Source organism: Neodiprion lecontei, chromosome 6, assembly GCF_021901455.1.
Source record: "Neodiprion lecontei isolate iyNeoLeco1 chromosome 6, iyNeoLeco1.1, whole genome shotgun sequence".
NCBI lineage: Eukaryota > Metazoa > Arthropoda > Insecta > Hymenoptera > Diprionidae > Neodiprion > Neodiprion lecontei.
This window is the reverse complement of record NC_060265.1, coordinates 21,134,155-21,159,739: the sequence shown is the minus strand read 5'-3', so window position 1 is coordinate 21,159,739 and position 25,585 is coordinate 21,134,155. Positions and strand designations below refer to the sequence as shown.

General features: G+C 39.6%; 2 protein-coding genes across 4 annotated transcripts in view; one reads left to right on the top strand and one right to left on the bottom strand.

The window, feature by feature from the left end:
- The window catches only part of LOC107221421 (furin-like protease 2), a 61,302-nt gene that overhangs the window by 4,214 nt on the left and 31,503 nt on the right, over nucleotides 1-25,585 (bottom strand). For all 3 annotated transcript variants that reach the window (XM_046742482.1, XM_046742481.1, XM_046742483.1), the window contains exons 3-8: nucleotides 3,020-3,124; nucleotides 2,139-2,339; nucleotides 1,587-1,881; nucleotides 1,320-1,492; nucleotides 571-1,236; nucleotides 281-497 (exon numbers count right to left, since the gene is read on the bottom strand). In XM_046742482.1, the coding sequence (XP_046598438.1) occupies nucleotides 281-497; nucleotides 571-1,236; nucleotides 1,320-1,492; nucleotides 1,587-1,881; nucleotides 2,139-2,339; nucleotides 3,020-3,124 (1,657 nt within the window). The remainder of the gene's footprint in view (nucleotides 1-280; nucleotides 498-570; nucleotides 1,237-1,319; nucleotides 1,493-1,586; nucleotides 1,882-2,138; nucleotides 2,340-3,019; nucleotides 3,125-25,585) is intronic.
- On the top strand, nucleotides 14,730-16,110 carry LOC107221425 (cytochrome b5-like). Its single transcript, XM_015660411.2, has 4 exons — nucleotides 14,730-14,984; nucleotides 15,318-15,446; nucleotides 15,531-15,580; nucleotides 15,866-16,110. The coding sequence occupies exons 1-4, from the start codon at nucleotides 14,871-14,873 to the stop codon at nucleotides 15,936-15,938; spliced, it is 366 nt and encodes a 121-aa protein (XP_015515897.2). The 5' UTR covers nucleotides 14,730-14,870; the 3' UTR covers nucleotides 15,939-16,110.

The window sequence follows — 25,585 nt, the reverse complement described above, 5'->3', positions numbered from 1 at the left end:
ATTTTATTCAACAAGCCGGTTGTTAAACTGTTTCTCTCCTTGAGTAATGTATGAAATAATGTTTGCCGAAATATATTGACGATAGAAAACTTGGTCAAGAATATCTTGAAGAATCAAACAGCTTGATACGCTAGATCTGAACTTTTGTTGCTCAGTGAAATGCTGCAGAACAAAACAACAAGGCCATGGAATGAAAAATTCATAAAAAAAAAGAAGTGCACAAAGTATATAAAAACTATGTGCAGTAAAAATGTTCGTAACTACAGTATGCGTGACTTGCCTGGGGTGTTGACGTGGCGATTACCCGCGTTAATGATCTGTAGGGTCCAGCGTCCGTCAGCCTTTTCGCCCCAGAAATGAACGCTGAGGAAAGGCCAGTCGTCGAAGTTTGAGCTGAGAACGTCTCTGGGTCTTTCAAAAAGTAGAGTGGACGTAGTGCCCATTGGGGAGGTTAAAAGTAGCCGCAAATTACCACGAGGGAAAAATCTCAGCGACACCTAAGGTGAACGAAATTTTAGTGTCCATTGGTAATTCCATAACGGAGAAGAAATGAAGAAGAGATAGTCGTACCTTGCACTGAACGTGTTCAAGGAAGCGAACTTCGTTCAAAGTACCCGCGCACCCACTGACATCCATGTGAACATTGAGCGTGTATCCTGGGGTGGGATCGATCGATCTTTCTTCGTTGATTTCCTGCGACTTGCATATATGTTGCGGTGGCACATTTGTCCATTGCTCGGCAAGGCTGACCATGGCCCCGGCGTCCATTAGGCCGTATCCAAATTTGTGAGATACTTTTCTTTTAACGCCGTTCAAAATCCAGCCCGGTTCTTTTTCGAGGGGTCCAGATCTCGATGAAAGTACCACGAGGTACTGCATGTCCCGCCATGTCAGGCTAGGGTTGGCTTCCAGAGCCAGAGCCGCGATACCCGCGGCTAGGGGAGCGGATGCTGAAGTACCCGTATGTTCAACCGTGCATATGTGATCAGGACGAAGTTTCGCGTCCATGTCTACAGTCGCTACGCTCTTGTCGTTTCCGGGTGTACCGGAAGAGTAAGTTGACGCCAGCGTCGAGCTGCACTCCTCAAGGTACCACGGTTTGTAACCACCTTGCGTGGCGCTTGATATCGACAATGTAAAAATGCTGTTCGTGTAACCGTCGCAGTTGCAAGAGTCCGTATGACGTCCACCGTTACCCGACGCCCAGACGAAGATCGAACCCTTTCCCCTGCGACCCTGAAACGGAGAGTAACAGTGGTCAGCTCTGACTGTAGCTGGTACATTCATTTGCCGACAAGAAATGAAATCAGTAAACTCACGCTGGTGACGCCATAGATGAAGGCACGTCTGGCCAATGGTCCCGGACCATCGACTGTTTTACCATCATCTTCGGGCCCCCAGGATGCGCTGTAGATGTCAATGTGCTCGGGGTTCAACCCCAATGCTCTGGCTTCCACGGCGTCATTAACAGGTCCGTCCAGCATTCGAACACCTCGAGTAGTAAAATTTTGTATAAGCTTCCAATAATTCGTCAAAATAATTAGTATTGACGTGATAAGAACATTTGGACACATTTATGAAGTTACCTCCAATGCTAGAGTTGTAGGCAACACCGACACCGCAGTAATTATTGAAAGCTATAGCAGCAACCTCTCCAGCACATCTGGTGCCGTGTTTGTTGTCGCCATTGTCTCTTGGCATAGGATCATCGTCGTTATCGTTTATGTCTATGCTAGCCTCGTGATCGTAGTTATAAGCGAGATCAGGATGATTCGTCTGAATACCATCGTCAAGGATTGAGACAACGACGCCTTTACCAGTGTATCCTTTCTGCCATGCTGGTCCGATGTTCATATCGTAGCCATCCTTGGCTCCGCCGTTCTAGGAATCAGTACAGAACTGGATATTGGCTCAGTTATTGATCCCTTGCGTTAGTAATGAGAGACGAAATAGGTTCAAAATTTCTAATATTCAAGCATGCATTAAGAGCTCTCGGTTACGGTAGTTAACGGACAGTCGATGGAGAAATTTTTATGCTGAGGTATACCAAGTAGGTAAAAGTGCTTCGTATAGATTAATCGGGTGAACGGCACTCATTTAAAGTGGGTGAAAACGCGTCGATCATTCATGATACTAACCAAGTACCACTGCTCTTTGAAAAGTGGATCTGTGAAAAGGCTTTGAAAAGCAACCCCGCGATTTTTTTGCTGATGATACTGTTGTTTTTGCCTGGGGTTGTAGTCATCAGAAAACGTTGGATAGTCGCTAAAACTGAACGAGGGTCCGCTGAAGTCTCTCTTCTTTCTTTTTCTTTCATGCTGTTGCTGAACCCAATGTACCTGAAACACCAAGCCTTTGCGTAATTCCTTAATAGCTTTGCTGGGCTTTCTTGCGAATGGTTACACTGGGTTCGTCTCTAAACGAGTTCTGCAGCACCAGTTTTTAGGCTTATCTCGCAGTAGTTGACTTCGTCCAATCTAAATATGGGTGGAAATATACTTTTAAGCTGGGAAAACGTGAGATATCCTTACGGGTGAATTGGTACCCCCTAACGCATAGATAATGCTAAATTGCTATAAGTAAAAAATACAGGGTACGATTTTGCGCTATAGTTGAGGGGTTGTTTCTGTAAGAGCAACTCCAAAATTCCTTCCTTCAACCATTCTCATTTGATCCCAAAGGTCAGGATTCTTTCAATAACGTCAATCTACTGTTTCCTATTTTACCGCACCTTTCCGCATACCGCAAAAACTGATATAAAGAGAGTAGTTCTATTGTTATATTAATCAAGTGTTTCATATTTGCAAACATCTACGTATTCATTAATTAAAATGAGTTTACCACTAATGTAGCTTATAATCATCTTACAAAAGCGGATTCGCATTCAATGAAATCGTTTATATGTAAAGTAACTGTTCTCTTACCATTGTAATATCGCAGTTGAAATAGAATTCCGATTTTTTTCAAGCTTGTTTCTCAATCGTTTAGATAACCGATATGTCTAAAAACGTTTACTCACCTGCGGCTCATTTTTTAGTGCTTCATGATGAGGATCGCTTGTTGCCACCGACCGTTTGTGGACGTGTTTGTGCGAGAAGAGGTAGTAGCCTTTCAGAGAGCCGACCTGAAAAGTAATCAAGATGCGATTAAAACCACACTCGTCTTGGCAACTCGGCCAAGCAACATGTTCAACAGAATATTACGCAAAACTAGTTCTACATGAATGTTCTTGTGTATGAAACTATTGTGACGCAAATGCATAACTGGCAATGAGTGCGACTTTATTACTATACGAACGCAACAATGATGTCGTAAGCCTATTAATAATAATTGTTGGACACCGTATAAACGAGCCAGGGGAATGAAAACCGTCTCAGGTTTTTGTCCTGCTGATTGGCAGCGAAGATAGGAAAAAATGTAGCTAGTATATGACATCACTTAGTTAATCCAAGCAGTGAAATTTTGTTTCCTTATTCGCAACATTAATGATTATTTTGTTCGTAGAATAATTCTCAAGGCATCCCTGATTCCGCAAGGTTTTCGCGTATACCTCTTCGTTACCAAGGAGAAGCAGAATACTGAGATGAAACATGTAATCTTACTGAAGGAAGTCTGAAATTGTTTTACTAAAGGCTCAGACGTGACGTCGAAGATTCAACACAGAATTCATGCCATTATCTCGAAAACCTTAAGGTGCAAAACTATAGATCCTGAAGTGATCGTGTGCCACAACGAAAATGAGTTACTGGCGGGAACATCTCGAATTATCAAAATATACGCATTGCGAAGAATTTTTGGAGAATGATTCAGTCCTTATCTAATTTCTCGAGTTTAACACGGTGTTGGTTGTTACACTAAGCGGACTGTAAACGTTCGGAAAGGTTACGGCAAAGCGTATTCCTGAATAAAAATGATGATTTCTGTAGCCTGCTTGGTCTACTGAATATCTAAGTCCTTTTTACATCCTTCTCGACGGCCAAGTCTTTTGGGATGCTGAGCACGTAGTCTATAGAATTACGTGCCGATTTTTTCTTCTCTACACGAACAAGACAAAGCGAATTGGAAGACATCAAATAGCTCGTAAGACGAGGTAACCATACCATTCGCGATTCTAGAATTACAAATCATCAACCAAAGGTCGGTTCTCGTTTGATAGGATGTGATTTTTACGAACATGTCCCTAAGTTGTCGAAGCTTTCAAAAATTCAGTATGTAACCAATGGTATATGGTACATTCATTCGGTTCATGTGACAAATAAGGTGTCATTAGCCGACGCCAGGTCATGGTTATCGCTGGCGATCGTGGAAATGACGAGTTTACGCGGTAAAATCAATAGCAGACTATCGACAGTCGCCGGATTTTTTTCTTTTTTTCACTTATGTCAGAGTGTGTAGCGTTCTCTCAGAACTATCACCTAGATCCTTGACTCTTTTTTACACGTTTGTTTGAATGTCATCTTTCTGTAATTCAACTTTGAGCTTTTTTACGTCAAAGCAACACCCACTATACGAATACTGAGGCATTTGCATAATGACGTACTTCAATTGTTCGTCAACTTTCTAATGAATATGAAGTAATGTTTGAACACACCTGTCACGAGCAGTGTCAATTAGTTTTCAAACAATAAGGCACGTGTCGTCCTGTCAAGGTGATTCCCACGTTTCATAGGCGACGTATAGATGCAGGGTTAACTTGGTCGTAAAGTGGAATTACCAGCATCAAAACGTAAAGGCACGTAAACCTAGTTCGGCTGGGTTCGCGAGATCGTGTGGTTATTCAAGCATCAATCTGACCCACGAAAGCAGCAAAAACCTGTACTCTCTAAAATAAAAATGCCGGGTCTGAATCAGTTGTTTTAGAATTGGGTCATAACCCCAGTTAGTACAAGAAAGATCTCATTGGCAAAAATTCCCATGTCAGCATATTGATTCACCCGTCGTGTAAAAGACGTTCAAATAAAAATTTTATCATAAAGTTGACCAATGGGAATTTGAATATACGCTCGTCACCGTAGTGTGATTAATTTTGGTGCGCAGAAGCGTCCACGAAATGTGATACCTCATATGCCGTGTACTCGTCAGCACAAATTCTGTCCCACCTGATTTCCCTTGATGGGGTTTATGATGTATAAATTTTCGTGGAAACGGTTAGGACCATCTGGTTGACAACGGGCGATATTATTTGCACAGCGGTCGACGGTGTTCAACAGATGTGAAGGAAAATATTCGAGGACGGAAATTGTCGGATGCTGTTCTTCACTGCGTACTATGTACAAACTACAACTTCAATCCCAGTATGGAGTCTTGCGTGTTAGTGAAAATACGTTATTTGTTTGTTATCGAAAACCACTTTAATACGCTTTTGATGGAATGATTATTTTCGGTGAGATCGAAAAGAGATTTCATACTGCCCCCGTACCATTGAAATGCAAGATTAGACGATGTATCGTCTTTTACAGCTTGACATATTAGTTTATAGGACTGTGAGACATACCTTATCGTAGACACGCGGGGATGAAGATGAATATATTCTTATGCGGGTAGTTCATTCTTGGAAAATATCGGATAGGCTGGTCTGTTGTCACAATATTAAAAATGATTTGCAAATGCATTAACTTGTTCTACTGGCATCGATTTGCGCACAAGTCTGAATTGGATTCGAGATTAAATTGCTTTCCGATAAATTGGCTGTTTACCCACAAGGTTTAATATACGAGCGCAAACTCTACAATGCGCAACTGGCACAGCTTGACATGGTTCTGAGAACTGATTGCTCCCATGAATGTGCCGCAACAACGATATTAATTCCGCAACGTGACAAGAATTATTGCTGGCTTGGGTTTTCAATTTTATTACCACCGAGCGAAGCATGATAAATTTACAATCTCCTTATCACTATCCGAAGAAAGACCAAGAAAGCGCACTTGCGGTAAAAACAGAGTCGAACTTACTGCCTCTAGCATGTTCGTTCAATCAAAGGAAATTTAAGGGAGCCGTCTTTAGCGTTCTTTCCAAAAACTTTGTAATTTCCTGCCAATTCAAGTTTTCCTGATAACCAGGCAGGAAATTTCAGTCAAGAAACTTCTGTGTAAAAGTAAGTATGAATATCAAAGTAGTGTATAATGGATCCAAAAAATGCTCGTACCATAAAGTTGAAGAACAGCACTGACCGAGTCTCAGACTAATGATTCTCAGTCCAACATCAACTCCAGTTCACGAGATACTACATCTCTGAGTAATCCATCGTATACGGGTGACAAACTTTTCTGCGTTTTTCAACTCTGCCTAAAATTTGATATCACTCTGATCTAATTGTACGTGCATCTATTGATTTTATTTGGCGTTGAAGGAACATCATTAATTTCGTATATTTCATGTTGGTTGTCACATTACTTGACGTAGGTATATTTGATATCCCGTAGAAATTGTACAAAGGGGGATATTAAATCAGAGTATAACATGTGCCATGTAGTCGAGTGAAACCTTCTTGTCGATATTTCTCGTTAAGTTGTGAATTGAACTCCGACACGGGTCCCGTACCAACCGTTGATCGGATGGTTGCGAAATTGATGGGTTCGAGTAACTTTGAATATAAGCATTGATATAATAATCAAAATGGCAAAACTCGCAAGAAATAAGGAGGTATGTTGTTGAAACTTCTAACGGGAGTGACTTGGGGTGTTTATCGAGTAAAAAGCACTCTTCGCGTTGCCCCGTGGGGACTGTAAAACAAAAATAGTTCCCAAAACCACGATTGTTCGCTTCGACATAAGTATGTCCCAAGGTACCAGCGATAAGGCTGTACACGTTCTGAATCCGGGGAAAAGTAACATATCCCAAGGATTCTCTGGTCGGTGTTTTTCGATCAGATGACTTTTGTCTCGGGCCCTACGTATGATAACCGAACGTTTTAGGGCGCTACGAACCGAGAACTTTCCGGTGAATTAACGACGTCACGATCATGATCGATCATCTTGTCCGTCGATTTGATAAGGTCCTTCGTGAAATTGGTGCAGTTGTAAATTCATAATTGTTCCGATGCGTCGAAATAATTAAACAGATTAAAGAACCGAGGACCTTTCATTAATAATACTGTTTGAGGGTGGTCGAACTTCGATCACAAAGTGCAACTCGGTTGAAACTCTCGTAAGAGGTGATTACGTCACTGATTCCAGAACTGGATGAGATCTAACTTAACTGCAATTAAATTATTTTTCACATTCCATACAGTCCAAGCTACTTGATGGAAAGATCCATCATTACCTTTCCATCTAATTCCACACGTACATTATGAAAATCCGATTCAAGCAAACAGTACACTGTAACCAAATCAACTTGAAGGCAGTCAAGCGTTATTTACTAGTAAACGAACAAATAGATCGATCCCTCGGGTAAGGGCCAGTTACGTGTTGAACGGGACATCAACAAACAACCCTTTTTGTACAAGTGATAGCCATCCAACTCCGTACTATTAGTTTAACGTTCGTAGTGGTTGGTTGTCGCGTAACTACTGAGGATCCCAAAAGAAATCCAATCATATATAGAATCTGCCGAAAGGATCTCGAGTTTGTATTACGAGAGCAGTCTGCCTGTTGGAAAACGGAAAGTCAACATTAGAATCTGCTACACACGGGTGACCGGGGAAAGAAAATGAGATTTCTTCTCACACATGCATGTACACATACTGGTGAGATGTGTCTACAATTCTGTTTCTTTGTGTTTTTCTATTTCTTTCCACCGTGCTTTCAGCGGGCAATTTACGATTCACTGACCATTTCTCTTCGAGTCTAGCAGTTTGAGATTCTGACCATTATTCAGACTAAAAAATACATCTTATCTCGTTAACGGCTGGTTCTAGTTATCAAACTCGAAAGCGAGTCCAAGCCATCCGATCACTTTTATCATAAAATTAATATCATCTGACCGTCATTCAAACCCACCAAACGTATCTACCTGGTGATCTCTTATTCCGTACGAATCAGAGAGTAACAGAATAGAATATACGTACGACGATAAAAACGCCGTAACAACTTTGCCAATACATTATTTATAAGCGGACGTCTTGAAGTTCTGTGGCGAGAGAGACAGAGATAAATTTAATTATTTTGTTTTAACGTTCTCGCTTATTTTCCCGAACGGATCAGGCTAATCTGACTGAATGGTCGTAAATCTGGTAGCGAAACTTAAAATTTGCTGTACGGCAATAATCCTACCACGGGAAACATTTCAGCCGTTTTATTGGAAATCGTTGAAGAAAAGTGCGGAGGAATGTAGAGAAAAAATCAAATACGACCACTGTCAGGCAGATGGACGCGATCTGTATAATAGTTTCGAAGGAAGAATGACGCGACAGCTATTACTTGGTGTGTCAAGTGCCTTGCATACCAACAGAACGAGACAGTGCGAAGATATAATTGATTTACTAATAACTTAAAGAGATCATTGACTCTGTACAATCGAATTAACGACGAATTTACCGTTAGGTAATCGTTTCTTTATGAGTTAGAACTGCTATTAACGATACGACGTTTTGGTTGTGCTCTGAAGACTGCGCTTTGTTTGCTCACCGTCGGATTTACCTCGCAACTTCAGGAAATTCGATTGGTGCATGGGCACGTATATTTTATGTACACATGTTTATCGAATGGTAAAAAATCACCGGGTAAAATAAATCCAAAACAATAGAAAGAACTGACGAGCTTGTTGAGCATGCTGCAGGGTTTATGTTTATTTACCGTGCGTCGATCCACTGGTATTCACTTTCGTATTCCAAGCACACAAATCTGCAGGTAGATGTGGCGCCTGATAAGCTGCAGACTGAGCGAATATAACAACGTAGTTATTCTCAAGAGAAAATCGATGATCCCTATCTCGTCAATTGGAGTTGCTCGGAGCTGTGACATTATACATACCAATGCGGATAATTCGCACGGTCAATCATTCCTCGACATTCGAAGTATGTCTCAACGATATAAGAGCGTTTCCTCGTCGTAAGATAGGATAGATATTCATTATCTACCGGCTCAATCACGGATTATACTAATGTTTTATTTTTTTAACAGATAGTTGCAAACTTGTCGAAAGCTTTTCGTCTTTCGATTCAACGTTTAGGTTATTTCGCCAGTGTCATACCGCGTCGAATACGATGCTTCTGATGTTTAAAGAAGCTCGTTGGAAGAACAATCCCATCACTGCAGATTGCAGCGCTCGGAATTAACCCACATTTGTATGCAAGCGCATCGTCCCGCCGAGTGTTTACCCAAAATGACATGCGCTCCTTCCATTTTATTCGCAATTTCGACCCGACTGGTCCATGAAAAGTAGAGTCAAATGGCCAAGTTTGTAGGGCAGAATAACCAAAGGCGATTTTGCAGAACTAGATTCGTAGCAGCACTTCTCGCAGTTGGTTCTTTCGCACGCCCCGTATCTGGATCAAATTAGTCGCAGTCTGCATAATTCGTTCCTAGTTTGACGCAGTCACCGAAGTTCAAGATGAGTAATAAATGGAATACCACATCACGGGTGTCTGAACCTCAAAATAAGCGAGATTGTGAATAAATAAACTTCTTCTTTTGACGGAAGTTTTACGAAAATATATTCGAATGTCACGGGCGGCTCTAGCTTTCGATTATTCAAATTCGCCCGCGGCTCTCCTTATCGGTGGCTCATCATCACGTAGCTGTAGGTCCTTTTTATAGCGAAGTAAAATACGTGAAATGCATCTCGGATTTCTGCGCGTATAATATACGATCAGCTAATGGCGCTCGAGAAACGGAAGTATAACCAGTATATCTATTCGTCTTCGAGGACTCTCTTCGTCCGGTACGAAATAAAACCTCCGCGGAATTAAAAACTTGTATTCGAATCGGGTATCGACATACGATAAATATTGAATTTATTGGTATGTGTTAAAAATGTTAATTCGTTTCCATCCCGCCAAACTAGGGCAGGTTCTTTTACCCGTTATTGATGGTCTGGAATTCCTAGGTCTTATAACTAGATGTGTTTGGTTGGTAGGTCGAGGGCTACGGTAATCCGTCAATGTCTATTGGGCTCTTGGGCGATATTTCCCGGCAGGATTCTTCTACGTAACCGAAGCTCGTCTCAACCGATGAATCTACATTTCGGAGTTATACGCTAGGGGATACAATTTTACGTTACATCACCTGCGCACGGAGATCGTTCACACCGGGGTGTCTTGTTTGCCTCGACATGTTGAGCCCAAACTGGAAGGGATGGTGAATTGTTAGTCGGTAACGTCACGATTAATCATTTGCCACGTCGAGCAGACGACGGCGAATACGTGGCGATTTTCGTTCAGTTGTTGCGGTATATATATTTCAGGTTTTAAACTTTCAACGATCGACACAGATTTAGGCTGGTAACATTCCGAAAAATATTCGGGTCACGGTTGAAACGCGTTAGAAATTCATCGAATTATGCAAAATCGGAAGAATTAGATAGTGGCCGATGATTTACATGATTTTCGATAAGAATCCAGTTTCTTTCCGCAAACCATTTTCAATATTTTAGCAACAGCAACGGTCATCGAAGTTTTGACTTATTGTTAGAATTCTTTAGCAGTATCTAATACTACGTTACACTCGCGTTGTTCGACGGTCAAGTCAGAGCAAGTAATACGGTCGAAATCGCCCATAAAAAAAAAAAAAAAAGAAATTAGTAAAATCCATTTCTGGACGTTGTTTGACAAGCAGACAGAACGGCTGCTAATCAACGAAATACGTCTACGGTATGAAAATTCTGATTTTTAAAATCATCGATAAATCTGTATTCAGCCGGTGCAGATTTTCATCGCTGGGTCGAGGAAGAAAGAACAGCACGTTCATTAAAACGGTATAAGCGATGTCGGCGGGTTTCCGACTAGTTAGATAAGTGAAAGGTAGTATGACAGTGACATAAGGCGTTGTAACTCGGGTATTATTTTATGAGTATATTATATATATAGCTTTATGGACGTTCTTCAAATCTGCAAATGGAAAGACCTACACACGATGTATCTCGTCCTTTCTTCGTTTGATGTTTTACGGTGTTGCTAAAATCATTAGCCTACTTTGCGAGAGATAAATTAATAAATATTTCCAGTATAAACACACTACTAGAGTTAAGTAACGTTGAATTATTAATAATCGGTCAAAACCTACAAGTGAAATCGTCAAGACTGTACAGTCACGTGGAAAAATTGAATTCAGATATCACTGTACGTGTTTCATTCATCGCATAACGTTCCTGCGGAATTAACGTGAGAAAGTTGAAACAATATTACCATTCGTACATCAATTAAACCGATAACTTGGTAAAAGTGAAAGTACACAAGATTCATAAATTTGGAAGAGTACCAATAGCAAATCAAAGTATCGGTCTATCGTAACTTCCGTCCAACTCCCGCATGATTTCTGTGCGTCACTTTCAAAAAGGGCTGCATCCACATTTGCGAATATCCCGAATGTTATCCGATTCTAACAAACTGCTGTTCAAAAAACTTCTGTATAGATACGAACATGGAGCCAACGACAGAGAGAACGTTTCATTCATCTGACAAAACTCGACTCGTACCGCGACACGGAGAGACACTGTTGATGAGATCCCAAGTAAGTTACTTGCCAATAATATTGCTTTGTGTCGCCCGAGTCGAAACCAGTATCTGGGCCACCAATAAACCATAATTAACCGGCCACCAATAAACCGTATCTCTGATCTGAAACCGGATTCAAACTTAGTGGGGTGCTTGTGTGCATGTGCGTCTAATATGCTTATGGAAATGGTTAGAAGTTATAAGTTACAATTACTACCTTAGATTCCGAGTTCAAGAACTATACGTGTATGTACATGTTAGACTGGAGCATTCTGCTGCGGTTTCTAGACCGTCATTGTGGCTATATCGAGTAAACGTATCTGTACACACACATGCGCGCACGCATATAAACACAAGACCGATGTGTACAAAAACAGTTTGTCATAACTATTGGAAAAGTTATTCCTGAGTGCAGGGCATTTGTGACGGGTATGCAATTTCGTACGTGCAGGTCATGGAAACCGAGTATTTTCTACCCGGGAAACTATTTCGAGAGACCCCCTCTTCTTTAACGATCCGTGATAAAAATAAGGGAGTTTTTGGAATATGTAATTTTCGGTTGCGAGCTTCGCCGCCTACCTACTATTCTACCAATGTACCTACTTTTCGATAACCCACGCGAGTTTGACACCTATTCTCGTGTTACGTTACTTTAGCGTAGAGAGAATGATCTATTGATATTTTAATACGCGGTTATTCTTGCCCAATTAACCGCATTGCCACGAGGCGGCGGATTACCGAATCAGTTTCTTTCCTTGATGACAAAACTGTAGAAATGCGACGACCACGATAGAATAATCGCTGGTGCTTGATGGCTGATGATATGCTATCAATTCAAGCGATCACTCCGGACGAGGGTTGCGAATAATGCATTACTTTTTTAATTACATTAGTGTTTTCATTAAAACATCAAATTTAACGATGTAGTGGAAATAATTTCCATTGAAACATTAATTTTAATGATTTAACGGAAATTATTCCCATTAAAACATTAAATTTTACGATTACTACATCATTAAATTTAATGTTGTAATGGAAATTATTTCCATTATGAATTGAAAAAGTAATGGTTAATGCATTACTTTGTCACTAAAAAATTTGCAACCCTGATCCGGACTGACGAAGAGATTCAAAAGTAAGTGATAAACCGTTACGACCATCTACGAATTTACATAGAAAAGTACGAAAGTAATTTTACAGCCTTTCGGATATTCCAAGAATTATTTATCTCAGTCAAAACAGGTGTAACGAATTCTCCGACCTATTACTCGTTACTGCACATAGTAACTGAAATTGTAGTAAAGTAAACAGGTATACCTGGCAGAAAACCGTTCAAGTTCATAATCGTTGCCCGTCTTGCGCAAATTATATTCCGTATAACTTGTTCACATGCGTATAAAAATCACAACCCAGTGAATATTGCGGATTGAGCTTTTAGCTAGTGGTTAAAACCTGATTATACCGTAAGAGCGAACCTCTGCGTCTTATACGCAACTTGTCCGAACGCATAAGGCGAACTTTATGAACTGGAGGGGGTGAGGATTCATCGTACATGACTAATTTGATCATAGGGATGGACATTTGACTATGCAGAAATACCGTTGACGTAGGTTACATTCATATGCATATCGGTGTGTTTCTTACGCTGTCGCAATCGTCAGTGGCCTAGCTCAAACTTTTTGCCTCACAGTTTCTTTGAATCATGGATCTCGGCAACGTGTATTATTATACATATATGATAGGCGTCTTATAACGTGAACAAGTATTCTGCTACAAAAAGCAAAGCAAAAAAAGTATTACGCTACCGTCACTGTTGTCCGTCCATCGAGTAGACGTATAATACGTAGACACATACGAGTATATTATTATATGTATATGTACCGCATACGAAGACGAGGTCAACGATCCTCAGAAGTCTGCGGCATGCTTTGCTTCCGGTATTTCAATAATGACAAATCATTGTTAATCAGATAAACCCGTGCAGTATCGTTTCAATTCCCATACGCGAGTGACGTAGTATCCCATATTTGTACACGCTTTTGTAAACACTTCGTGACGAAAGTTAATTGTGATTTGATTCGTCGAACATTATCTTTGAGAGAGACGGACCGATGCAACGTGATTAAGAAGAATAGACTACATATCTAGACTACATGCGCGAAATCAAATAGTCTTTGCATTTGAGATTTTCATACCGGATCTAAATGCAGCCTGTGAATTGAATGACGAGAAGGGAATTACCGGCTTTTCACTGTCGACGATTAGAGAAGTGATTGGACATTCGACGTCAGCGTTTCAGCGCCTGCAGGTATGTACGCGTTGCGAATGAATATTGTTCCCTCCCTGCTGACATTTCGCGTCATGAAATACATCGAGTGTTGAGAGAAACTGTTTTGCCGAACTCGATCCGGGACCTGAATTCAATGAGTTCGAAATATAACAAATAAAGGCCGTTTCGCAGAACTATATAATTAGTGTTTGCCGGAATAATGCAAAGAGGCGATAACGCGAGATTGTCGGTAACGAATTAGTCATATTAATGAGATCACATGCAGGAATACACGCTCGTTAAACGAACCACATGCCTGATAAATACACTCGTTTGATTCAAAGAATTTCCGTTTACGCGCAAGTCCCGTATGCAGCGTTAATTCTCTCTTTGGATATAAAATGATAAATAAATCATCATCGACATATTCAGAAAAGTGTTGCGATTTCATTCTCGTTCGTCGAATGGTACGGTAAATAATTTCATCGGACAAATTAACCCCGATAAATCGATATTTCACAACTTGAATGACACGTAGTGGAGAACCTGTCCGGCAGAAGAGTAATCGCTTAGTCGTATAAGCGCGATAAATATGTTAAAGCGTGTGTAAATATCGCGTAATAGTAACCTTGAATGACAGCTTGAGAGAGAACTCTGTACTAAATCGTCCAAGGGCTCCGTGCATGCATGGATGTAGATCTGGAGCGTAACGGAGAATAACACCAGCATACAAATATAAGTAGTATGAATCGAACAGAAACGCGCTACACTTGCGTACGAATAGTGTGGGTGGCTGATTGTGAGCATGAGTCGGAATGATTTTTAGAGAAGAGAAGGGGAACATCTTAAAGAGGGGGAAGCCGGTAAGAAATTCTTGACAGTTGGTCGTGAGCGGTAAGTGAGGCAACAACGGACGTCAAAGTAACGATTACAAAGATTGCTATATTCCTTGGATTGTAGATTATAGAACATATACCCAGATATTACCCCCCCACGGATAGGAAGAAAATGGCTGGAAACGGCGTGTTCACGCTGAAAGAAGTTAACGATCATCGGGGAAGAGAGTCGTGCTGGATTGTCGTCGACGGGAAAGTCTACGACGTTACCAAGTACTTGGACCAGGTATGTGGCAAAGCTTCCTGTTAATCCATACAAGAATCTGCATCGGTACTCGGCTATCCCTGAATGGGGGGGGGATAGGAGAATTACAATCTACCGTACGAAAGTTTGTTGCTCGAGTCGAACGCAACCTTTGCAAAAGAATGAGTTGTATAACGTTTGATTTATCTGTCTCTGGCGAACGTTGGAACTATACTATATCCAAAGCGATTTCATTTCACATGGCGGTGATGATTATTGAACTTTATAGATATATAACACCGCAGTAAGCGACACTGTCTGTGCCTCGAGCTATGACGGGTTTACGTTGTCGTGACGTCATTGATCGTTCCACAGCATCCAGGCGGAGATGAGGAGATTCTGAACGAATCTGGAACCGACGCTACGAAGGCTTTCGCTGAGGTCGGACATTCCAGCGACGCTAAGGAAATATTGGGAACACTGTTGATCGGACATTTGCATCGAGTAATTTGTGAAAAATTATAATTCGATTCGATCGGTACTGTAACTTGTCGTCAATTTTGAATCTGTTTTGCTTTTCTTTTTCAGGACGATGTCAAGGGATCCGCCTGGAAGAACTACTCAGTACCTTGGTCAAGGTATAATACACGACTCACTACCAGTTACAATCTCTCGATTACTCCACGTTACTGATTTCATAAAAATCAACGAACACGCAGACATTTTGCTCCCCCTTTTTCCATTCGCTCTCTATCTCTCTCTGCCGCAACATCGTTAAAACTCGGTCAACGAATACATTATAACATTAAATTTACCGGATAACGTGTGGGCAGCAAGGACTGCTAATATTGTGACTATAACGTTATAGCAGTAACGAAAACTCTGAGGAGCATGGTTAATCACCCGTTTCACACCCATTTCAGAACCGCTGTGGTGGCTGCTGTTCCAGTAGCCGCCATCCTGGTCGCTTCGTTTGTTCATTTCAACCGAAAGTGAGAAGACGAGTTCATCATTCCGCGTCAAGGCATTCAACGATATTCAATCCACCAAAGATCGTGTCGTTTCGAACTCGCGATCGAATGAAATAATGTTAGCGATAATTTGCTACACGTCAAATTCGCTGTCCTGCAATAAATATTCAGCCAATAAACGTTATAATATTCTATAATAATCTGCGCCACACAAGCCGACAAAAATTCACTGGACCGAAAATTATTTGACGCAATTATAACGAGGATGAAATTCATGTTATACCGTACTGCCTGAAATAATTTTCGTAAATTGTGCGAGAATGGATTATTTTCTCGTAGGCTTCGAATCTATCTTATTAAAAGAAAGAACCCCCCCCCCCCCCCCCCCCCCAAAAAAGGAGTTTTCAATATCATTATAAAAAAGTGTTATCGCAGCAACTCTGTAACACCGATCAAGAGGGGTTTACACCTTAGGCTCACTGTCAGACTCGAGTACCTTACTCGATAAATTTCGATTGTTTAAAAAGTTGCAACGCGGTCGCAACGTTATACGTATCTGTGCAGATATTTGTCAAGTAACAAGCTTGTCACACCCGATGTGTTCGATTGTCACGAAACTGTATAACACACTTCCCAAATCAATAACGAAGATAACCATACCGATAGTTTGAGTGGTTCGGAGTTGACGCGTTTGCATCGAGTTACGTACGTCGACGAGCTATCGCCGCTACCGAGTTTTCGGCGGTAATGAGAATTTTGCACACACGATCAAAACGGCACTGATGATGAGATTTCTGGTAAAACAGACGGTTGCGGTTTCGGATTAAAACAAGCGTGAATGTGTTTAATTCTATGCGACGGGTGTGCTTGCAAGCTTATAAATGTGTGCGGTAGGCGTGTATCGCAGTATTATAAACAGTGTGGTACAACCCACGTATGCGTCGTCGATATTAAGCAAAGCTTCGTGTAAAGAGCGTGACATTAATGACATGCTAACGGTATGCTAATAATATCATCTTGATTATGTGTGGCGCGATAAAATCTCTCGCAACATTAAACGCATTCAAATTTCCCCCTTTAAAAATTCAAAGCCCTGAACACTTCCAGCGAGAATAAATGGTCGTAAATTCATCGTCCGTTACGGACTCGATTCTCTTTTGGATATTTCACAAGCAGGTAGGTATCCCGAATAAATGAGTATAAATGTGACTAGTCATTGCGATTTTACGCGTAGGTATGTTATGTTGAAGCTGAGTACAGGCGATTGAATGTGTTGATTTGCTTGTTAACTTTCGAACAATGACATTGAAAATCGCCGCGTTTTAGGTTGTATTTCAACTACTTGAAATCAACTTACAAAGAACATTTGTATCGAAAAAGGTGGACCGTTCTAGATTCCTATAAAACAAGAATCTGCTTTAAAGCCAGCAAAGTGACAAGTATTAAGCGAGTCGAGTTATTTCTGCAGGAGAGAATTTCCGGCAATCGAAATTCATGACGGTAAAAACTGTGCGTTTAATGAGCACGAGAGATAAATGATGCGACAAAATGATGAGGCTGAAATTAGTAACGTCATTGTAATGATTTACGTTTCGAAAAAATCGTTATTTCACAATTACAGGAATGTCTAAAACGCAGTAAATCACAATATCGCAAAACGGATTCACACTTTGAAAACTTGACTACTTCAAAGACGATACGAACTTGACAAACGCTAATCCTCCTTCTCCCCCACCCCTTCAAATGTTTCGTTACGTTATCGTCACTAACTTCAGCCTCATAAAAAAATTTGAATACCATAAATTACTGCATGTAGCGGAAATCGCAAAATGATGAAAGAACTGTGTGAGAGTTACGTAAGCATGCATTAAACGTACATGCTTGTTGAATAACGAGAATATATTTGGCAATTTTTTTTTTTTAGACATTTCATTCAACGCGAGTTATCGGCAAATACCGGTATTATTTTAAAAAACACACCGAAACCCCGTATGGATTTCGTAATGAGCTGACGCTCGACGATAAACGTACATTCGGAACAGGAAGTAGATTATATAAATATTCCTACCGGTAATCTTTTATCGTGAACTTGTCCTCGGATAAAAATCTATGCCCAGTTCGTACGATTCCGATCATTTTGATTCCACGAGCTGATTAACAAATTTGGAACACATACATCAGTAATCGAATTTAATCGTTTTAATATACGAATAATTTACGACATCGAATTGCTTATCGGTAAGGTGAAATAACTTTTACATCATTCAAATTAGGCGATTATTGATGGACAGTTTTAACCGTTGCGTACGCAATTTTATATACATAGGTTGTACATATTATACATATATACAAATTTATACTTTCACATTCTGCCGTGATGAGGCTACTATTATTTTTTTTTTTTTAGCGTACCAGCGTAGCGATGATGTGTGTAATAACGATGCACAAAAACTGTTCGCCAAATATTACCTCAGTTTCATCCCGCGTTTTGAGAAAAACTATTCGCCGAGCCGGTACCGAGAACTCCGGTAGCGAGTTTCTCGCCGTAATACGAACGGCGAGGGAAAATGCAAATAGCTGTCTAAAACAATTACTCGGTGAATTTTCCAGCCTGTTTCTCGTTCCTCGAAGCTGTTACAGGTCTAAATAACTAATTACTCCGCAGATTCCTGCTGCCGAATAATCCTGACAACATCGCTGAGGATGATACAGCCGAATACAGCGGAATATATTCAGCTATTCAACTTTCCACTTCGACCAACATGCAGGTTCAAATCTGCATATATTGTGTAGAGGTCGTATTTTCCAATGCTCGTCCAACTATACTACATATTTTCAAATGTGTTTTCAACAGTTTCGTTAAACGTGTCCGACACGTATCGAGCATAGAGCGAAAACAATAAAAAGAAGAAGCAACTGCTGCTGCTGCTGCTGCCAACACTCAATATCTCGTCAGTAATCCTCCCCAATTAACGTGACTGAACGATCAGATGCATAATTAATTATTCTTCGTCGATATATCGTCAGAATAATATTCTCGTCTCACGGTTGCGCAGGTTATAGTTGTATAGTTGACCAACTCGTTGGAAACACAATTTGCTTGATTGCACAATCCTCGCATCAAACCGCGTTGGCGTTTCCACTATACAACGCAACAAATGTATCAGACACCCATCATATTGTTATCAGCTTCGTAATCGATTAACCATCCCCTCGGCGTGTTCGGCATATAATAATAACAATGATAATAATAATAACAACAACAACAACAACAACAATAATAATATCCTCATCCCTCGCTTCACGCGCTGCGTTCTATCAACAGCAAATTGGGTCGAGACACGGCATATGACGGGAACAATACTGTAAGTAACTCGCATAACAAAATGAAGAAAGTAAAAATCTGCAATTCGCGAAATTGTTCTCGGTCATTTCGTCTTTCCTCTTTCTTTTTCGCTCGTGTCTTACGTTACGACGCAACGAGACACCTTGCGTTCCATTACCGTGAATGCAAATGCCAACCGCTTTCTTCGGGTTCTTTCACACCGAGGAGTAGGGTATTCAGGATGCGACACTCGGATTTTCACGTTGAAATACATTTCAATTCAGTCGTATCCAAAGTGGAACACCCTGTTCTTAACCGCCAAAGTATATGCACAGCGTGTGCAAGATCATGAATTGATGAGATGAATGAAATATGTCAAGGTGAAATGACGCGCGGTAACTGAACGATTATACCTGAGGTGAATGGTGCGGGCAGAGCAAAGACGACGATTATAGGCCGTGAATTCACAGGCACATGTCGTAGGTAAGGACCGTTGATAGGGCAAGACGAAGACGAAGAAGAGGATCGTTTCCCGTAGAAGAATAAAAGATGACCAGTTACCGGATGAACAGGATTCTCGTCGAACGTTACACCTCGAGATATATAAATTTTTCTGCACGACTTTCACTGACTATACGTATGTATGTAATAGCGCACGCAGCTCGTTTCGGCTCCGCAAGGCGAGAAAGTATCCGAATCACTTCGAGTAATGTTTGGCTAGTCGAAACCGATCGTTTCGTGCACTATTATAGTAGAGAATAAATCGAGGTAGGTAAATCCTGCGAACATCGCCATGAGTATCGTCATTTTGGCAAATAGGTGTTACCGAATGGTGTATAATTGACCTGTGCATAAGTTTAATCACCTGCCAGTTGCCGGCTGCGTTAATTAATTAAGTACTTGTTCATGATTCTCGTGACTTGACGCCATGTGTGCGAATGTCTTTTGAAACTAGATGAAAATGAAACTTCGACTTTCAATGTTACAACGATGGTTTTCACTCGATTAGTTTCTAACAATAATAACTTACATTGCATCGCAATAATTAATCTCTAGTACCGAAAACTTATATATTAGTATACTATCAGAGACAGCAAAAAACCGCAAAAAAATATGTTGAAAAATTCTCTAAATGTACAAATAAAAAATAAATAAAAATGAATATAAAATAGGTGGTAAGAATACTTACCACTATGACTCAAAGTGTTGAGCAACGTTGCAATTAATCGTCAACATTGTAATTTTGGCGCAATAATGTGATGCAAATTCAAGTTAAAATGTCAATTTAGTGCTTCGAGATTATGACCGGTGGTAATTCGACCGTGAATGGTTGGAGGTAAGCAAAAAAAAAAAGTAAAAAATAAAGAACACTGTGAACAAACACCGTCGAAAATCTAATCCGCTGTACGATCAGCCGTTTGATGTATTGTACACGTAACGTACGTTTTTTCTTTGACATTTCATTATTATCGTTAGACGATTTTTCACACACACCTGCCAAACTTGCTAAACGATAAGCAAGGACAGAACACGTCACCTCCTGGTGTAAATAAATATGGCGAGACGGATTAGCGTGATAAAACGTGCTGGATACACAAATGCGCCAATTAGCGAATATCGCTGATCCAAGGACCACCGGGTATACTTTCTACAACTATAACGGCAAACGTTTGATCGACAAGTAGGAGTCTGTATTATATACGAGTCATCAGCGCGATGCAATGACCAGAAAATCGTCACGTTGACAATTTCATTGATATTAATGAATACTTTCGAAAAAGGCTTTTGTAAAATTGTGTAGCTAACGTGTCGTTTCAAAGAATAATCGATTGAAAATTTTTTCCTCACCAATATGTTAGCTGATAGTCGTTTAACGAAAACACTTGAGGTATCAATGAATGATGTACAGGTTGAACGGCAACTTCCGTTTAACAGTCGACATTTTACTATTGCGTAAGAATGAAATTATACGAACCATGCGTTCGTTGCGTACGGTAGTAATTTAATAATATTTCGAAATCACGTAACGTTGAACCAAAATTTTTTTTGGGAGTGGAGTAAAAGGCGGATCCAGGTCTCGGATAATTATTTTTTTGAGTATATTGAGTATTTAAACAATGCACGTTCCAGTCTCGCTTGTTATTCTACGGGAAATAGATGTTTTCTGGAATTTATCATCGTCTCGAAAAAATGGGTCAAGAATAAACCTCGAATTGCGAAATTACATTGCAATGCTTTTTGCGTAATCCAGATTATAAGAGAAACGACTCGAAAGCTTCGTCAGGTAAATTCGATGATCGAGCAAATCTGATAAATTGGATTCTGTAATAAATTAATCAATGTCTTCGAGCTCCGAGCGGCCAAGTGAAATTTAATACGTAAAACCGTACAGGATTAAAATTCCACCGCGCCGGGAAACTCTTGATGCGAATTAGAATAACCCGCAGCTTTTACAAAGATTAATTGTTTACGGGGTATTAAATTTGACAAGTATGCCTAAGAAAAAATCACGTCCTTACTGCAATTGGATTGAAACAGAGAGCGTTAAAAAATTGGATTAAAAATTACAAGACAGGTCGGATTTGGGATTCGCATCAATTGGCTTTTTAATATATAAATCTCCGCTTTCACTTGTTTTATAAAATTGAACAAAAGTGCCGTGGCATTTGGTCTGAACTTAATCGCGAGCGACTAAACCTGGCCTTTCACCTGCCGCTACACCTTCACAGGAACTTGCGCTTTTATTAAATATAATCCGTAAGTTTCTCGCAATGAAATTGAAGGAACGTACGTGTAGGAAAATTTCCTAAAACACACAAAAAAAAAAAAAAAAATATGATGGACTCGAATCTCGTGTACGGAATATCATAGAAAGAAGAAATTTTGCTGACAAGCATATAGTAAATTAAAAAGTGATGCAGTGTGCTTTCATAAAATGAAGGTGAATATATATATTACGACTGTGTTAAAGCTAAAAGATAATTTAAGGTGTATAGGAAGGCGCAGCTGATAACTGATTGAAATTCAGATTTGCCTGCAGGCGCGTCTAATCAAGCGGTTAAAACAAGTTTCGTAAATGTATTTTATGTGACAGTCTAGAAATTTCACACAAAGGCATTCCACGTTCACCGGTTAATCTTTCGAAGATTCTTATAGTTTCCAACTCGAACGCAACATAGCGAGAATTGTTCGGAGGATCGACGTTATAGCCGTGTGGAGAAATTTAATAACAGAATTCAACTGTGAATATAACTTTCACGCTGGCGTGAGAGGATTCATCTTTGCATCTGTGCGTATGGATAGGAATTATGCTGTGTCTGTGACATATAATACAGTTTGTGCATCACTGATCGATGCTATCCGTCCCCAGTTTTCATTATACAATCCACGCGATTCTCCTAATTTTTTTTCTTTCTCTTTTTTTTTAATTGGCAGACAACGATGTGTATTATTTTTACATCAATTAACGGGAAAAATCTATAACACATACAATTATCTGCAGTCTAATCGAAATATTCATAAGTTATGTGCACGTAGCCAATTAAAATATATATATATATATATATATATATATATATATATATATATATATATATATATATTTAACTAATTTATACGATTTGTTTAGTACCGTGAAAAGAAACGTTGGGTTAGTTTAGATATTCGTTGTTTAAGCTCGTTAACATACGTGTGGTTACAAAAGGCGGGATAACTTACGAAGCGGTGTATTATATTCACAGCAAGAAATCGCAAGATAATTTATATATATATATATATATACAATGCGTGGAATTTATTGTACGGTAAAAGTGTTTTCTCACTCACCGATAACGAATATTTACGATTGCAAGGGCAATTAACTTCTTTATTATCCATGATCGTTTACAAAAAGCATACTCCACTACACGTACTCTGTAGCACGAACCTTGAAACAATAGTTTTTTAAAAATTCAATACATATAATACACTGCGCCGAATGTATTTCATTCAAATTTTCGCATAAAAGATTTCCTGCATGCTAAACCTCGCCACAAGTTTTAGGTATGGATATATATATATATATATATAAATATTTCATACGGTAAATCTGAATTATTTGCCTTGTACGCTTATATACAAGGAACGCGAGAAATGTATTTCATATAAAAGTTGCGCTGTTCAAGAAAAGGACACGCAGGGATTGACACGTGTAGAATTTCAACGAGAAATAACCCACCGTTCTACAAGAATAATAAACAGAACCGTCGTATCGTGCCTCGATCGATTTATAGTCATAATACCTATACACACAATTGCAAACAGTGCAAATCGAAACTTGCAATATAACTTCGTTGTCGCATTACGTTGTTATTCTGATCGTGAGAAAGTCTACAAAAGAGTTTATAACTAATTTATTGTCACGTATATAAATGAATATTGGATATAACATTTACCCAGTTGAGTAAAAAATAAAAAACAATAAAATAAAACAAACAAAATGTTACTTCAAGATGGGTACATAGGCGAATAGTGAGGTTTCGTTGTGTAAGATTTCCTCCTATCAATCCCCGTAAGCTCCATGCTGCGTTTTTCGTTCAACACTCAAGTTTTGACCGTCAAATTAAGCCGAATTAATAATCCCGTTTGTCGCGTTCGCTCACGACCTGCAATAATTAATGTGGCATCGATTAGTTTCAATGAAACGTAATCAGATGCGCCATCGCTATCGCTTGCGTTACAAGTATCGATAAAGGAACGATCAATAACCAGCGAGGTTCGTCGTGCGTTATAATATTGAAGGAATTCCCTACAAACATTATACACGGACACTTTTTGAGGTTCGTAATGGAGATTACTGAATTTTTCCCCGATCCTACAAGACTCAAATCATTGCACCTTTGAAATTCATATACGATTTTATACTTATATCATGATTAAATTCTTTTCCAGTCTCACGATTCCCAATCAACGATAATATTACTATTTATATCTGTAAAATAATCCTTCGACACTTGAATATTTTTAGAAAAATAATCGTTGATTAATAAATCACAATTTTTATACGCTACAGATTCGACACTGAAATACGTCGTCACCGAAAAAAAAATTCACCCTTGATTATATACATATATAGATTATATGTATCGACGATTATGGATTAGGAATATTAAATTTCTTAGCAACGATGTTTCGTCCATCGCTTTAATCACTCGGCGAATGATTCGCATGTCAGCATTTTGGTTTTGATTGCCGGGTTATGAATCAGAGGTAAATTGGGCACCTAACGACGTTTCGATCGAATGCTTTAATTAGCAATGCATAATGTAATTTCATTATGTTCGAGTTGTACTATAAATAACCGATACGCGTTAGCGTTAACGGAATAATAATAACGCTTTTCCTCGTTAAGGTTATATTATACAGATTGATCCAAGGTCGTCTTGGTCAGAGAATTATATTCCCATTAAATGATCGCGGATCGTTATTACTAATTGTCATATTTTTATTGCACGTGACATAAAAAATTGCTGCAAGATTCGTCTTGTCATGACAATGACAAAAACTTACGATTGAAGACATGCTGTTGCCGTTGGGAAAAACCAAAGTATGTAAATATACGCCGTGCAAATTGTTTTTTTTTTATCGACGAAGACAAATAATACAGCGAATAAATATTACAATACAAGTGAATATTAAACACGGAGCAAAGTAGAATAAAAATAACAGAAATAAGAAAATGACTCGCTAATCCTTAGCCCGGTCTCGTGCACCATACGTAATTGGAAAAGCCCAAGGAAACGCATCTCATGCATAACTGCATAACAAATAAATCTGAATTTCAGCTCTGCATCACTCGAGGCTATAAATTTTATGATATCCGTGATTTCCAAGGTCATCGAAAGGTCGTGACTTTTTCATTATCGCTAGGTTAGTCACGTCGCTGCAGTAATTAGCCGAAACAGGTTCGAAGCGAAAATTTTCCGTTTGTCGAATCGTCGATAAAACCTTGTCCGTAGCACATAAGTACATATCTGCGTACCACCACTTTCTCCTAATCACTACCACTTTCCGTCCGGTGGTAAGACGACGTCAACTAGGCTGACTCGAAGTAGCGTCGCTTAGATTGCCACCACCAACGGAGAAGCAGAAAAAGAAGACCAACAATAAGAAGACAAAGACAAAGAAGAAGAAGAAGAAGGCATTCGACAAGACGTAGAGAAACACACGAGTACATTCTCATAATCTTACAGCTTGTGTGCAATAAAATTACCAGAATTCATTAACTAGACGTATCAATTATACAATTCAAGAAGACACTACGCTTCGATCGTATAACGCAAAAGTATAATTTGAAGGTAATTTGCGTT